The 16,618-nt window shown below is 43.1% G+C and overlaps 1 protein-coding gene across 2 annotated transcripts in view; it reads right to left on the reverse strand.

Annotated features, from left to right (window-relative positions):
- The window catches only part of FRMD3 (FERM domain containing 3), a 240,329-nt gene extending 223,974 nt beyond the window's left edge, over nt 1-16,355 (reverse strand). Inside the window, exon 1 of one of the 2 annotated variants that reach the window (XM_059657012.1) lies at nt 16,004-16,353. In XM_059657012.1, the coding sequence (XP_059512995.1) occupies nt 16,004-16,150 (147 nt within the window). In that variant the 5' untranslated portion in view covers nt 16,151-16,353. Of the gene's footprint in view, nt 1-16,003 lie in introns of both variants that reach the window. The other variant, XM_059657011.1, reaches the window with a different exon arrangement.
- Between the last annotated feature and the right edge of the window lie 263 nt (nt 16,356-16,618).

A 16,618-nucleotide genomic window follows, 5' to 3' on the forward strand; every position in this document is an offset into this window, starting at 1 on the left:
CCTGGCTGGTGTTGCTCAGCGATTAGAGCATCAGCCTGTGCCCCAGTGAGTCCAGGATTCAATTCCCAGTCAAGGGCAAATACCTGGGTTGCAGGTTCTATCCAGGCTCTGGTCAGGGCTCATCGGGAGGCAACCAATTGATGCGTCTCTCTCACATCAATGTTTCTCTCTATCTCTTCCCCATCCTCCTTCCACACTCTCTCTTAAAAATAATGGAAAAAAATATCCTTGGATGAGGATTAATCAAAAAAATTTTTTTGTTCATTTAGTAAATGTTTATTAGCTGACCAACTGATCGATTAGGAGACCCTTCTAAGCCCTCCTGCTAAAATGAGCAAAGTGACTACATGGATTATAGGCACCCAATACCCTTGCTGCAAGGCACACTCACACACACTAGCTGAGCACATCTCTGGGCCTTCCCTTTCTGCTTTCCTCCTCCTGGAGGCCAGGCTCCTTTTCCCCTTGCCCCTCGCTATCTGGGGTTCCCTGGGATCTAAGTAAGTCACAATTCCCTGGAAGGAATCTCACATGTCAGATGTCTTTCAGCATCTCTGACTGTTCTTCACACATCACTGAGAGAGTGGAATTTTCAACAGAGCCCTTGAGAGGAAAGGCCCTCTGAAGACATTCTAAGTCTGCAAGACATGAAGGTGAGCAGAGACGGGGAAGAGCGCGACAGGGTTCTTCCTTTATTCCACTCACACTGCAAAGGGGGAAGGAAAAATGAGGCGATGGAAGAAGCAGTGAGGACATGCCCCCAAAACTGAGATGTGACTGTCAATCACCCAGCAAAAAGCCCACCAAGAGAATAAAGGCGCTTAGAACAGCATGAAGCAGGCTGCAGCATTTCTGGAGGCATTCAGAGCTCAAGACACACACACACGCACACACACACAACTGTGGTGTCTTCCCCTAGTTCTAGAAGTGTTAGCTAAACTAGCCCTGTAAACAATTCTCCAGGTCATTTGGCCTGTACAAACTATACCCCAATGGGGTTGTTATTTCCCCCTGATAAAAGGTGGTCAATGTTATTTCCAAAAAAGAAACAGAAAATTCTGGAAGGATGCACCTAAAAGGTCTGTGGCGAGTAGTGGCCTCTGAGAAGTATGTCAGGTGTAGAGAATTTGTTTATTTTTCATTGAATAATCTTTTGTATTATTTGAACTTTTACTACGTGCTCTATAATAATTATTAAAGAGAAAAGATAGTATCTCCAAAATAAATATTGGGGGAAAGTATTGATGTTCTGTTTATTTATCAATAATTAGAATTATTTTGCTGTGATCTATTGAAAGTCAGCCCTCAACACAAGGGCTTGTTTAAAATAATAATAATAAAATAATAATAGTAATAAATACAAGTTTTAGAAATGAATTTCCTTTGTCTAAATCATTAGATTATGAGGGTTGGGGTAGGGGGGGAAAGAAAAACTAAATAAATCATTAGGTGATCTAAAATGTATAAAAATAATTATACACCACAACCAAGTGGGATTCATCCAGTATGCAAGACAGGTTCAACAAAGTCAATTAATGTAATCCATCACAACAGCAAGCTAAAAAATAAAATCATATGATTATATCAATAAATACAAAAAACATATTTGACAAAATCCCAAACCCATTCATGATTTTAAAAAAAAAACTCCGAATAAACTAGAAATGGGAGGAAACTTTCTCGACTTGACAAAAAAAATCTATGAAATACCTACAGTTCATATCATACTCAATGGTGAGAAACTGTAAGCTTCCCCACTAAGATCAGGTACAAGGCAAGGATATCCCCTCTCCCTGCTCTTTTCAACATAGGAGGCCTTGCTCACTCAAAAAGGCAACACCTGGAAATAAAAGGAGTACAGATTGGGAATGAAGGAATAGAACCATCTTAATTCACAGATGACATGATCATCTATATAGAAAATCAGAAAGAATCGACAAAAACAAAAAAACTCCTGAAACTAATAAGCGACTAATAAACAAAAGTCAATCTCTTTGCTATATAGCAGATGGAGAGTGAAATTTGAACTTAAATGATTATATGCCACTTATTTCCATGTACAAAGAAGAAACATAGCAACGTTAACCAAGCTCACATAAACCATGTCTTATCATGAAGTCAAAAGAACTACGAGAGTGGAATTCTGGACACCAGGTCCCCATCTTCTCTGTCACTCACCAGGTTAAGTGAGACCCTTCTCTTCTTTGGACTTCAGGTACTCCCGGAGACAGGCACAGGCATCCCTTCTCAACACACACACACACATACACACACACACACACACACACACACACACACGTGTGCACAATTTAGTGGCCAGTCAATGCCTATTTTCCTTTAAAACTCATCTGAGACATCATCTCCTCCAGAAAACCTTTCCTGTCCTTCCCAGGCTGGACTAGGTGCCCCAGTGGCTGCTCGGAATTTCCATATGGAGACCCTTTGAGGGTGAAAATCTGGTAGGAAGCAGGGAAAGGGGGGTGTGACTTTTCTTGAAGTCACATTTTACAGCAAGGTACAATTTTTGCTGAGATATTTGCAAGAAGAAAAGCAAAGGTCTTAGAGATGCTCTTATTCACATTTAAATGTGAGTTAGAAAATATCAGTGATCCATTTCAAAGATTATCCTCTTGAGTGGTAGTGACTTTGGAAGAGAATGACTAGAGAATAAAGGAGGGATACATCTTCCCCCAAGCCATACCTTGCCTCTATTGTTGGCTTCTCTATGTGCTCCAATAATGTCCTGGTGAGTTATTCTACCATAATAGCACCACCCTGGAGCTATTTAGGTGTCTGTCTTTCCTATTGGGAAGGACCACACTCTTATTTATCTTTGTATATATCTCCGGTACCCAGACCAGTCCTTAACATAGGTCCTCAGTAAATGTTTGTGTGATGAATGGATGAATGATGGGTACATGGATGAGTGGAGGAGAGGGTGGGTGGATAGATGGATGAAATGATGGGAGGGGATACTTTTTTAATCTTCAGTTTTACCTTTAGACTAAAATCTCCTAAAGGGTGAAGATACTGAATCTCAAAATCATTTCCAGTAACATCGAGAAAATGTTTCATATTTAATAACTGCTCAATACATTCAGAGAAAAAAACTGGCATTTCCCCTTAATGGGTGCACTAAAGAAAGACTGGGAAGAAGGCAGGAAGAAATTTTTAACAATAAATATTGGATAATAGCACTAAAAGCCTCCCTTCCTCTAATGGAGGTACAATTTGGAGATAAACCTAAACCACCTTCCTCTCTGTGGCATATGATTAAAATCTGCTTTGTTCTTCTAATTTGCTATTCTCAGATTCCACACTGCTGCTGGCACTGCAAACTCAGGCTTCGCGGCTGCCCTTGAATTACTGTACAACTTTTCCTCCTCTTTTTTCTCTTAATCAGCACTGAACCAAGAAAGTGCCATCTACACCTGGTGGAGAAATTACATCTCCAAACCCTAGAGACAAAGTGTGTTATTCAAGGTCCCCCACCCACAACCACCCCCCCACCCCCGCCCCATGCCAGGATGCTCTTCAGCAGAAATGCATCCCCCTGGAGGTTTGGGAACAGAAGAGGTGAAGTTTGCCCTGACAAGGCTCCATGGGGGATGAAGTGTTTTTTTCTACTCCTGACTCCAGAGATTTCATTACTCTTCTGCCTAAGCCTTCAAAACAAAGAGAGTCTAACAAGGATGTAGCTAGTGCCTAACAAAACCAAACAAAACCAAACAACAAACACACTTTGTTTTTGTATTTTTCTAGAAATCCTCTAAACATCATGGTCTGGAATTGCTAAAATTTCAATTTTCAGAGTCAATCTCAAAACTGAGAGGTAAATTACCTTAGAGAATAGGTAAAAAATTATATTGACAGTAGCTTTTTGGGGGGCAATTTCTTGGGAGTTAATTTGAAATTTCAAACTACAAGCAATGTCTATACTTTGCCAAATTATCTAGATATCAATTATCTAGATATCAATTATCTAGGTATGTTAAATGGCAAACTATCCCTAAGTACATGATAAGTTGATTGCAATTTTCATTCGGATATACACTGAGCCACATGTTGACAGAAAGTAGAAAAGAACTAGAACTGTCCTTAGATGACAGCTGTGAGATACCAATAGGCTTGCTTTACCCAGATATGTAATCAGTATATGGTTTTTCCTTTGTGTTATTTAGAAAGTTGTCAGTGGAAAGAATTACATCATTTAGACTACAAGGAAGATTCAAAACCAAAATAATGGTAGTATTTAGTATAGTAGGAGCAAACCTAAAACCCAACACACCATATCCCATCCTAATTTCGCTAAATATGCAATCTTAGGCAAATCACATAACATCTCTAGGTCTCAACTTAATCAACTAGCTAATACACACTATTACCATACTAACCAAGGATATAAAGAGGCTCATGAGTGGAAAGGATGCCTTAAACAAAGGATCTCTAAATACCTCACACACCATACACTGTAGATGATACCTACACACACATACAGATCAGAAGAACTAGCATTATTCTCAGAACAATGGACAATAATATGTGTAGACCAGCCCAAAAAATAACATCAACTAGGAACGTCAAGAAAGGATTATTAGCCAATTTATTAATTAGGTTTTATCCTGTCTTCTACTAATAAGACTAACTAGTTATTGATTTTAAGACTGTTTAATTTTATTATCAATCCATTAGTAAATGATATTGTATTTGAATTTTCACAGTTTGTGTGTAAAAACCCTGGTTCAGTCAATCCTTTCAAGACCAACATTAAGCCCAGTGCCTTAAAGAACAAATTATGCTTCTGAGGGGAGAGATAATAAACCAAACCCTGATCTGTTAACATACTGACTCCTTTCCCCTGCTACAGAATAATCCCATTTCAAACCTTAGCACAATACATAGATATATTTAGACAAATCTCTATTGTACATCTAAGATCCAGATTATTATGTTACTAATATTAGATTATTCCTTTTAATAGTTTTAAAGAACTTGAGTTTATTTTAGTTAATATTCACAATAACCCTTGGAAATTAAGTAAAAAACAAAATTTTCCAGAGAAGATATCTGAGATACAAAAAAATATCAAATAAAAGATAAACCATTGCAACATGACTCGCAAAGCTGTTCCTCACATACCATGTTTACTTCAATGTTGTACCATGTTGAAAGAAATTTTAAATGTAATCTCTATTTAATATTCATGACACTGTCTCAAAGGGTAACTTCCCTTGAGTGAAAATCCTATGCTTTGTAACTCAGAAACTTAAAGCTGAAAAAGGACTGTTTTTCATTTGCTAGTCCAAGCTAGAAAATGAGGATTAAGAGCAGAAAACTGCACTGATAACTTGGATTTGGCTGCCCTAGTTGCAGAAGAAAGTGGGGAAGCTCTTGCTCATAAAAAAATAATCAAATACCCTTGGAAAGAATTCCCACGCTCTAGTCCATTGGTTTGATTTACAAGAATGACCCAAGCAGAAACATGGACAAAAAAGGGAGACCCATCATGGTAGTTTCATTCATACCTCATGGTCTCTACCACCACTTGCAGGAACACTAAAGACTCTCCTATCTATGTCTCTGTGACAGACCGCTCTGCTGTCTTTCATTCCTCATAGCCAACAGCCTACTAGAAATTCTCCACTCGGATACCCTACAGGCACCTCAAAGTCAACATGCCCCAAATGAAACACATCACCTCCTCCCTCCAACTGCATCTCCTTTGTCCCACCTTCTCAGGGCCAGCTTCACGGTGTATGACACATATGAGAAGGGCCCCATACTTGGCACAATGGTCTGCTGTCACCATCCTGAAACTCTTAATGATTTTGAACAAGAGGTCACACGTGTTCATTTTGCACCAGGCCCCCAAAATGAAGTTGCCGGTCCTGTCTCTCCTGGAGCGGCATCACCGTTACTCCTGTCACTGGACCCAACCGCCTGGAACTCCCCTGGATTCTCCCTTGCTTCACTTCCACCTGCAACCCTGCTGCTTCCTGCCAAGCAAGGGGATCCCCTTGTCTGCAGCGCCTTTTCCCCTTCTTCAAAGAGTTGACTTCCACTTTTCCATTAATTATTACGCAAGGTTGATCTATAGCAGAGATACTTATTGCTGCCCCAGTCTAATACGGAAGCCTCCTCGTGGCCCTCCACCTGCATATACCTGTCCCTGCCTCTGACATTTTGTCCTTGCATCACTACTTTGTCTCTCTCACCACAAATGACTGTGTGCCTCTTGACAGCTGATTTTATTTTCTTTTTATTTCCCATCCCCCACTCTGTGCTTGGCATACAGAAGATGTGTTTTACATGTTTATCAAATAATATTAATGTCATTTCAAAACTTTACTACTTTACTTACAAGAAAGCATAATTTCTTGATCTATACAAATGTTCTCTGTTAGAACGAGCTTTACTTTTTGCTAAAGTGATCCTCTCATTTGCCTCCTGCACCTTCAGGGAAAATCACCAAAACAAACAGCTCCAGAGCTTATGTTACACCTCACATGCACTTTTCACTGTCCTCCAGGGTCACTGTCCCTCAGGGTCACTTCTACTACTGAGAATAGCTGGGCCCCCTATGCCTCTGGGAGCTTCCAGGCACTGCTAGTCATTATACACAATGATTTTTTAAAATATATTTTTTATTGATTTTTAGAGAGAGAGAGGAAGGGAGAGGGAGAGAAATATCGATGTGAGAGCAAAACATCAATCGGCCCCCTACTGGGGATCGAACCTGCAAACCTGGCATGTGCCCTGACCGGGAATTGAAACAACCACCTTTTCAGTGTACCAGGCAACATTCAACTAACTGAGCCACACTGGCCAGGGCATAGTGATTTGTTTGTGATGAGAAGTTGCCAGAATTCCTCTACAATGCCATCAAGAGTCCAGGATACAGGAAAGCATAAGTGGGAAGTATGGCCCAGAGGGACAAGAAGGCCCTCACTAACCCCAGTCCCCCCTGTGCTCTCACAGACATTCAACCCTTCATCAGATTGGTCATCACAGGAAGTCCTGTTTGAAAAGCAATCTCTTGATTTGGCTGGGGTGGGAGTCAGAAGGAATCATTCCATCCCCGGAACCAGTGTCTAATCAGCACTCTGCTCTATCGTGATAGACACACCTCAACAGACTTTTTTAATTCACTCACCCAGACGCTCAAACATTCACTGAACATCTACTAAAAGAAATGTGTAGGTGAGGCACTATCAAAGGAGGTAACAGACAAAATGTCCCACACTCAAGGAAATTAAGAAAAGGATTATGAAAAAGATAAGTTCCATGAACACTTGACTCTTCCAAGTATGGTTCACAGGCCACCAGCAGCAGCACCTGGAAGCTTGTTGGAAATGCCAAATTACAGGGTCCTCCTCCTCAAGACCTCCTGAGTCAGAATCTGCATTTTAACAAGAATACAGAGGCTCCACTGCAATATCAGAGACTGAGAAACATTTACCCACTCCACCCAGAACTGAACACTGGCACCTAATAGACTGAATCAAGTTCACGTCTCAGTTGTAAAACCTTCCCTGACAGCTCCTGACCATAATCCCATTGTTTCCCATCTCTGGACTCCACATCTGGCTCTCTGCTACTTCATAGGAGGAGCAACTTGAATCCTTCATCACACAAAATTGGAACTAAGAGAGGACCATGCTAGCCACCCAACACCTGTCACTTACACATGTGAATCTCAGATTCTTCATGGGGCACATTCTGACATTTCCATTCCGGCAATGTTTTTAAGTTTTCCCAAAATGCCTACTTAGAAAAAGAAGTAACAACTTAAGAGTTCAAATGACTCACAGACCTGATTCAAGTGGCTTACATTTCAAAAACTTAATGCATCATGGTACATAACCAAAGAAGGGCCTCAAAGTAAGACACGGCTTTATCTAATTATTAAAGTTGAAAAATCACAATTCACTTAGAAAGCAGGTGCAATTGGGGAATGCTTACTACAGCAGAACCTGGCCTTGTGTAACCTCTACATTTAACATTGCAATACACACTCACAAACACACAGTAAATGCTTACTACAAAGAATTTTAAATATACACATTTTCCATGTACACAATTGGTGTTTTTTGTTTGTTTGTTTGTTTGTTTGTTTGTTTTAATCTTTTTTGTTGGTGTTAAACCTCGCCTGAGGATATTTTTCCATTGGTTTTTAAGGAGAGTGGAAGAAAGAGGAAAAGACAGACAGAAATATCAATGTGAGAGAAATACATTGATTGGTTGCCTCCTGCACGAGCCCTGACCAGGGTTTGGGCCATGCAGGAGCCTGCAACCAAGGTACATGCCCTTGACCAGAATTGAACCTGGGACCCTTTGGTCCGTAGGCCGATGCTCTATCCACTGGGAAAAACTGACTAAGGCCACATTGGGTGTTTCTTATTTCATTAATATCATTTCAAATACTTGTAATCCTGGAGGCTCAAGATGCATGGAAGTTCTATTTTGTTTTATTTGTTTTTCTTTTTAAGTTTTCAGGAATTAATAGTCACCAAAACGAGTAATTCTCAAGCTTGTTTGGCCTCAAATTACACTATTGAGGATCTATAGGATTTTTATTTGGGTTGTATATATCAATATTTGCTGAGAATATTTTCAGTCAATTTTTGATTCATTTAAAAATAGTAATAAGCCCACTGCACATTAACATAAATTACATACTTTTATAAAAATAACTTATTCACAAAATAATAATTAACTTAGTTGCCGGGGTCCAACCCCAGCAGGTCCAGGGGTCCCCAAAGGTGTGGACGGAGTCGGCGAAGAAGGAATGACACAGGGACTTCTCCAGCCAGGTTTGGTCCAGGTTTTCCAGTCAGGTTCAGTGTCCAGGTTCCAGTCAGGTTCTCCTGCCAATCTCTGTAGTCAGGTTCAGTCCAGGATCCCTTGCCATGTTCTCCCGCTAGGCTCTGTCTCTAGGCTCCGAGGCCAGTCCCTCTCCAGGATCCTCCGGCATGCTCTCTCCAGTGAAGTTCTTCTGTCTCTAGGCTCCGTGTAGGTTCTGTCTTCTTGATTCTGTTCTAAGTTCTGAGTGTTTCTGTCTTGTTACAACTGTATTTATACCAGTTGATTCAATCCTATCAATCTCTATTACAAAGGTTAGGGCGTTTCTTATCTCCATTCCAGGGAGAAAAGATTATGTAGTTTAAGCATGATTGTTCGTAGTTAAAGGGATTAATTACCCGCCTGGCACTTAGTTGAGGGGTTTTATTCCCTCCCTAACTTCAGGGGAAAATCCCTACCTGGGGATTCAACCTTTCTCAGAGACCTTGGTTAAAACACATAGTGCCAAGAAGGTGAGCAAACATATTAAGAACAGTATGCCATATATGCCAGGTCCCTTGAAACAGCAAGCATGGACCAGCTCCCGGCACTTAGTAAGAAGGGGGGCATTGTTTTACAATTTTGCAAATATCTTTAATGTCTGGCCCACTAGAAAACATCTGGATACTCATATCTGCTTCTGCATTCAATGCAGCCTCTGGAAATATCCACCGTACATTAGTGAGAGAAAGAGAGTGGAAAAGCAAACAACAGCTCAACAAAGGTAACAAGACAGTTTGATGAGGGAAAATTGTTTTTTCAATCAATGGTGCTAGGATAACTGGATAAAAAGCAAAAGAATGAAGCTGAACCCCTATCTCACACCATACACAAAAATGAACACAAAATGGATCAGAGATGGGTAATTTTTTTTAATATATATTTTATTGATTTTTTACAGAGAGGAAGGGAGAGGGATGGAAAGTTAGAAACATCGATGAGAGAGAAACAATGTGCCCGCAACCAAGGTACATGCCCTTGACCAGAATCGAACCTGGGAACCCTGAGTCCACAGGCCGACGCTCTATCCACTGAGCCAAACTGGCTAGGGCAGGAGTTTTTTAATAGTTTGAACCTCATAGACCTCCTGAAATATTTCAGGGACTTCCAGGGGTCCCCAGACCATACTTTGAGGACCACTCACCCAGACAAAGCATCTAGAGTAGATATGGTGAGTTAACTTCCTTAGAGCCAGTTCCACCTTCCCCCTTCCTCCTTCTGAAGAAAGCCCTGATTTTTAGATATTGACTAGTCCATGCAGACCACTACCAGGAAGAAAGTTGGTCCCACACTGAGTCCCAGGGGCAAGTTCTAGTCACCTTAAGCTAATTAGAAGAGTCCCTTCCACTGACTGTAGTCACTGGTTCAGGGGAGGACATGTGACCTAGGAGGACTTTTGCTTGGGATACTGAGTTGGAAATGGTTTCTCTCTTCCTCTGGAGGGTGTCCTATTAAAACGTGAGAACTAGAACGACTATAACCTTTTCACTACCAGCCCAAGGATAAAGCCATCACAATAGGCAGGACAGTACTTGAATTCAGTCCTTAAATCAGGACTTCTGGATAAATGAGCCAGTAAATGTGCTTAATGTTAATGTCAGCTTGAATTAGAATTTGCTAGATGAAGTTAAAAGCATCCAGCAGCTATAGTGTCCAAATGATGTGAAGCTAACAGTATTTCATTCTCCCCACAGTCAATACACTTTGCATTTGCTCTGAGAACATCAAGAGATAAGATCTTCGCAGACCATTGAAATAAGATTACTTTATTTTTTCATAATATACCTAATACAAAGAGCTGGCCCAAGTATTCTGGCCTAAACACATCAGCACTGGGCCATATTCTATTATATGTAAGAAGGGAGCATTGTTTTACAACAGTTAAGTGTCCTTGTAAAACATCCCTTCTATTCCTTTTGTGTCTGATTTTCAGTGAACTCTAAATGGCATTCTAGATGAGTTTGACAGAGGAAGTGTTGGGATGTCATTACTAACAGAAAAGGTGTGGCTGTCACCTAAATCTAGCTTGGATTTCACCAGCAGGATTTTCATGGGGCCTGATATTTAGTACATATGTATGTTTTGATGTGACTTATCCAATTCCTGTTCCAACATTTAAGAAATTCAGGGAGCAGACACTATACACTACTCCCTTTAGAAAAAAAAAAATAAGTTGATTAGAATATGGGTGATGTTTTAACAGTTACACCATGCTTTATCTCAACAACCCAGGGAAAGATGACAATTGAGGAATTATTATGCCCATTTCCCAGATGAAAAACAGGAGACCCAGTGACTAGATTAAGGTCTTAATCAGAAAGTGATAGAGTTTGGGCTTAGAGACATTAGATTCTAAATCAAAGCCTTCCCAATGCTTAGGATTACCTCTAACATATCTTCACATAAGATTAAGATAACTGTCAATTTTTTTTTTCAGCTCTTACAATGGGCCAGGTACTAAAGCCCATGAGGTCTGTGCCATTATTATCCCCACTTTACAGATGAGGAAACTAAGGCCCAAAGAGGCAAAATGACTTACCCAAAGCCACCTGACTAGCCAGGGTTCCAACCCAAGCAAGTAGCACTTCAGAACATAAGCTCTCAACCACTTTGCCTAATGCCACTTCAGCAAGAGTGGAGTCGCCTGCTTTACACAAGATGGCTTATAGCTGCCCAGACCCACCAGTTCAATAAGGACAGAACTCATATTTAACAACACAAAGTACAAAGAATTATCCAATAATTTTTCTTGCTCTGAAATTTGATCATACAAAGATCAACTGCCAGGGCTTAGATAACATCTTATTAAACTCTCCTGAAATTTTTATTGTAACTCAATTTGACCTGTTCTGAAAGACATTCTTGCTTGCTTAGCCAACAGTCATTCCCTGTCCCCCACCACACACACATGCACACACACACACACACCTCCATTCCTCCCATAATGGCAAAGCCCACCTCTCATAATAGAGAGTGAGAAATGAAGACACCAGCTGCCTGCATTCCTTGACTTTTTGCAGCTAGGGAGGGCATGGGTATATGTCGGGATCCTGGCCAATGGGATCTGATGAGAAGACATACGGCGCCTCTAGAAGAGATTAAAAAAAAATGCATGAGGAAATACCACCTTTTATATGGTGGGTTGGCAGTGCCTGACTGACATCCAGAATTAGCACAGCCATCTCATAATCATGATGACTATAATGATGTAGCTGGCATGGAGGATGGCAGAATGGAAAGACAGAAAGTGCCTGGATCCACGCAGAGCTGCTGAACAATCCTGAGGCTGCCCTACCTGTGGACTTCCCCTTAGGTAAGATAAGTGTCCTTGTAATTTAAGCCACTTCAGCCTGGCCGTGTCTTACTTGCAGCCAGAAGTATCCTAACTCTCAGGTTTCAAGAGGCAGTGCTATAGAGAAAGAGCTCTGGATTCTTGAGTCAAATGACCTGGGTTCCTTCCAATCCACTTACTTGCCATGTGACCCAAATTGCTTACTCTCTCTGAATCTCATTTTCTGTAAGTTTGAGACAACACTCAAAGATACAACATTAATAAAATGGACATGAAGCAGAATAGTTATGAAAACCACATGAGATAATGTGTATACATCCACTCTGTCAACAGCAGTGTCTTAACCTATGTAATTGGTTTCAGGTAATAATTAAACTATGGACTTTTAAACTAAAGCCATCTATCTAACCCAGCTCCCTTATTTTACAAAAAGAAACACTGACTCCAAATATCAAATGACTCATTCAATGCCATAAAACTGGTTGGTAACATAACTATACCACACAGCTCCTGATTCAAAATCCAATGTTCTCATGCTAGCCTCATGCTGATAGGTAATGAGCTAGTCAGCGGTTCTCAACCTGTGGGTCGCGACCCCTTTGGCGGTCGAACGACCCTTTCACAGGGGTCGCCTAAGACCATCCTGCATATCAGATATTTACATTACGATTCATAACAGTAGCAACATTACAGTTATGAAGTAGCAACGAAGATAATTTTATGGTTGGGTCACAACATGAGGAACTGTATTTAAAGGGCCAGAAGGTTGAGAACCACTGAGCTAGATTAAGTATTGGGCACTCATTTATTCAGCAAGTGTTTAGTGAACACATACTGTATGTCAGGTACGATCTATGTATTGGGGACTCCTTAATGAACAACCACAAAATGTTCTTATTCTCATGGATTTAATAGTCTAGAAAGGGAAGGATCAAAAAAAATATTTATTGAAGAACTACTATGTGCTAAAAATTATGCTAAGATTTTTATTCAAATCCAAATCCAAATTCCCAATAATATCACCATGCTTACCAGGCTTTGCTGAAGAATGAATAACATAAAAAGCCTGCTACATTTTACTCAATAAAAATCAGTATTAAATATAAGTTTATTAGAAGAACTTGTAAATAACCACGCTGGCATCTGAACACGTGGGCAGGGTGGGGAAGATGGCTGGACCTCCCCTCCACTTGAAGCAGCAAGGCTGAGTGAGAGGTCAGAACTAAGTCATGTCCTGCTACAGTCTCCAGACTTCCAGGGTTGGCTCAGTTGGAAAAACCCAGGAGGGAGCACTCAGGGACTCCTCCCCTTCTCCGGGCCTGCCTGGTGCCCTAGACGCCCCTTTGACTCGCTGTCCATTTGGAATTCCTCTTCCACATTACCGAGGAGAAACAGTCACACAGAAGCGACACGTGGGACAGCACCCCAGGCCCTGCAAAAAGAGACTGCGCAAGTGGCTTTCAGCACCTCCTACTGGAACTGGCTATCAGGCTGCTGAGACTGATAAGTTATTTGTTTGAAAGTTTTCCTTGTCAAAATATCATGAAAATTACATAATTTGGAAAACAAATATGTAAAAGCTGTTGTTTTTCCCAAAAAATCCATAACCCACATTTTGCGTAGTTATGAAAGGAGGATGTGTGACACTGTTCAGGAGTCCATACACTCCGTTAACTTGGTGATCCCTTGGAACAGAGGGAAAAGGAGGAGGACTAGAGGAAGGAAGGAGGAAGGAAAGGCAGATGGCTTCCCCAGGGCATGTACTGGTGACTCCAAAAGATTTTTTTAAAGCATTTTGTTCTCACTCTAAACAAATGGCAAGTTTTTGTGTGACCTTCTACCCAGAAGTACAATTTTAATTCCTGGGTTTGGAATGCTCTAGGAAGATATAAGTTCTAAGATATCAAAATAAAATATTTTAATTTATTTTAACTGATCAAATGATAATCACCATTTGGGGCAGAGGGGGGAGAATAAGATGTGCCACCAAATGAAGCATTTGATTTTTTATTTTAAGCAATGCCGAAATCAACATTTTAGATCATAGCATTTCAACCACTTTGGCATCAGTTGGCCCATACAAAGTCTAACTTTCCAAACTGCTATTAGACTGGCTACAATTTTGTTTCCCAGAACACCAGACAATAAATACATGTCCTTTGAGGACTACCTATCTATCCTAAGGAAGACCTAGTCCAGAACCAGAAAAGAGAAAAAACAGTGGCATCAACTCCAAGTGGAACAGAACAGGGCAGACAGAGGGCTGACAGAGCAAAGGAGAACTCAACAGCCCCACTTCCTGCTGCTGGCCCCTGTTAGCTACATATTCCGTGTGGGTTAAAAGACTTGTACATCCACTTTGGACTTAAAGTGAACAAACTACTGTTTCTGGATCACAAGACAGTACATGCCAAATGGTTCTGTGCAGCCCTGTAGCAGCAGAAAAACTGCCTATCCTGCTAATCTTTTTATTAGTAACTTTAGCTCAGAATGAAATTCAAGATTCTCCAAACAAAATTCAGGGGAGCCTACTCTCCTGGGAGATCACCACATTCCTGCCTTGAAATTGTCCAGCTGTTAGCTTACAAATTAGCTGCTGGCTGCCTGTCACCAGCTCCCACTAGGTACAAAAAAAGGGGAAAGACCTTTCATTCATTCATTTATTCATTCTTGGTTAACACAGCCCTGGAAGGGATTCCTACGCTGGGAGATACCGCCCCCATTCACCTTCCACCAGAACTGCAGAGGGTGCCCAGTACCTGAAGTTCAGTCCTGAGCTTCACTGAAGACCCAGTCGGTGAGAAAAGGAAATCCCGGGGTAAATAGATTTTAAAGTCAGAAGCAAATAGTGCTGAGCCCTAACACGACCTTTCCAAATTGTACACTCTGGGTCGTGGGAGAGGGCACACACCTGCCTACATATACACACATTAACAGTACACACATACACACACACCCTTGCAGCTCATAACAGCTCCCCTGCAAACCCAAAGCCATTTATTATGGGAGGATGGAGCTGCCAGCAGAGCTGCCTTCCCCCAAACAACTCACTCTCTCCAACTTGGGCAAGAGCGAATGTCCACCGACAATACTTCAAGGGGTGCTTTTTCCCTGGGCCCGGGTCCGGCTGAAATCCCTGAGCCCTGAGCTCAGCTCAATTCAACTCTACTGGCCTCACAGCCCTTTTCCTTTCTCGAACACTCAGATTTCACAGGATTCCTTTCGAGGTAGCTCCAGTTCCACGCAGGGCGCGCCCCATCCCTCACGGCTGGAGCCCGGGGTTGCCCAGCCTCGTTCCCTCCAGGGAAACTTCGCAGTCTAACACACACACACACACACACACACACACACACACACACACACACACACACACGCTGTAGAGAAGTAAAGGTGATGGGCGGGTGGTTGGGTCTGCTGGAATCTTTGGAGCTGGTGCCGTAAAGAAAAATGAGTGGACCCAGGCTGGTGCATGCCTTCTCCACGTGGAGGGAAGGAGGAAGAAAGAGTGGGCGACCTAAAGGTACCCCTCTCGGTCTCAGAACTCCAATTTCCTGGTGGGATAGGCGACAGAGGGGCTACAGTCCTCCAGGAGGCAGCTGTTCGGTGTCTCCAGCCTGGGCGCAGCCAGACCCGTGCGAAGCCTGCCTGCCAGGAGGGGCTTGGGCGCAGATAACGTTCCGCCTGGCGCCTGCCAGGGGCAGTGCCCCCATCGCTGGGTAGGGCTGCCAGCCTCAGAAGACAGGAAAGGAAATCTGGCTTTCTAGCAAGGCCCTGGGGTGGGTTCCTCAGCCCTGACGGCGCACGCCCACCCGCAGAGCCCCCCTCCCCTGCCCAGGCGCGCCCGCTTCCCTCGCCCAGCGCCTCCCGCACCTGGATGTGGCAGGAGATCTCCGAGTCGTCCAGCAGCCGGATGGTGCATTTCATCTCCTGGCTGAGTGATTTGGTGCTGGAGCTCCGAAAGTGGATCATTTTCATGGTCCTCCTGCCTCTCGGCACACAGTGGCAGGAGGCGAACATGCACCGCGGCCCGGGAGAGCGAGCTGGAGGCTGGGGCCGGCTCGGCGCTCACCCTCGGTAACGCACGCGCTGGAGCACGCACGGTCCTGGGCACCTGGATGCCACTCAGCCCCGGGACGGCAGTGGCGACAGGCGCCTGCAGCCACACTTGCCGGGCTGCCGAGCAGCAGGCGGGTCCCTCCCTCCTCCTCCCCCTCCGCTCTCTCAGCTTCCTCCCCTCCCGCGCCTCGCCCCTCCTTCCCCGCCTCCTCCACCGGGTGCGCGCTCCTGTGCCTCCCTCGGCCTCGGCTCCCCGTCCGTGACCCCAGCAAGCTTACGCTGCACTCACTCCCGCGCCCCAGCCTCGGGGGAAAGCGGAGGGACTGGGGGCCGGGGCGCCCCGCAGTGGCCTGCTCCCGTCGCCGCTGCGTCAGGCTGGGCCCGGCCACCTCCTCCCGCTCCGCTGCGTTCGCTCCGGCTCCCGGTAGC

Source organism: Myotis daubentonii, chromosome 11 (assembly GCF_963259705.1).
Source record: "Myotis daubentonii chromosome 11, mMyoDau2.1, whole genome shotgun sequence".
NCBI classification, from domain to species: Eukaryota; Metazoa; Chordata; class Mammalia; order Chiroptera; family Vespertilionidae; genus Myotis; species Myotis daubentonii.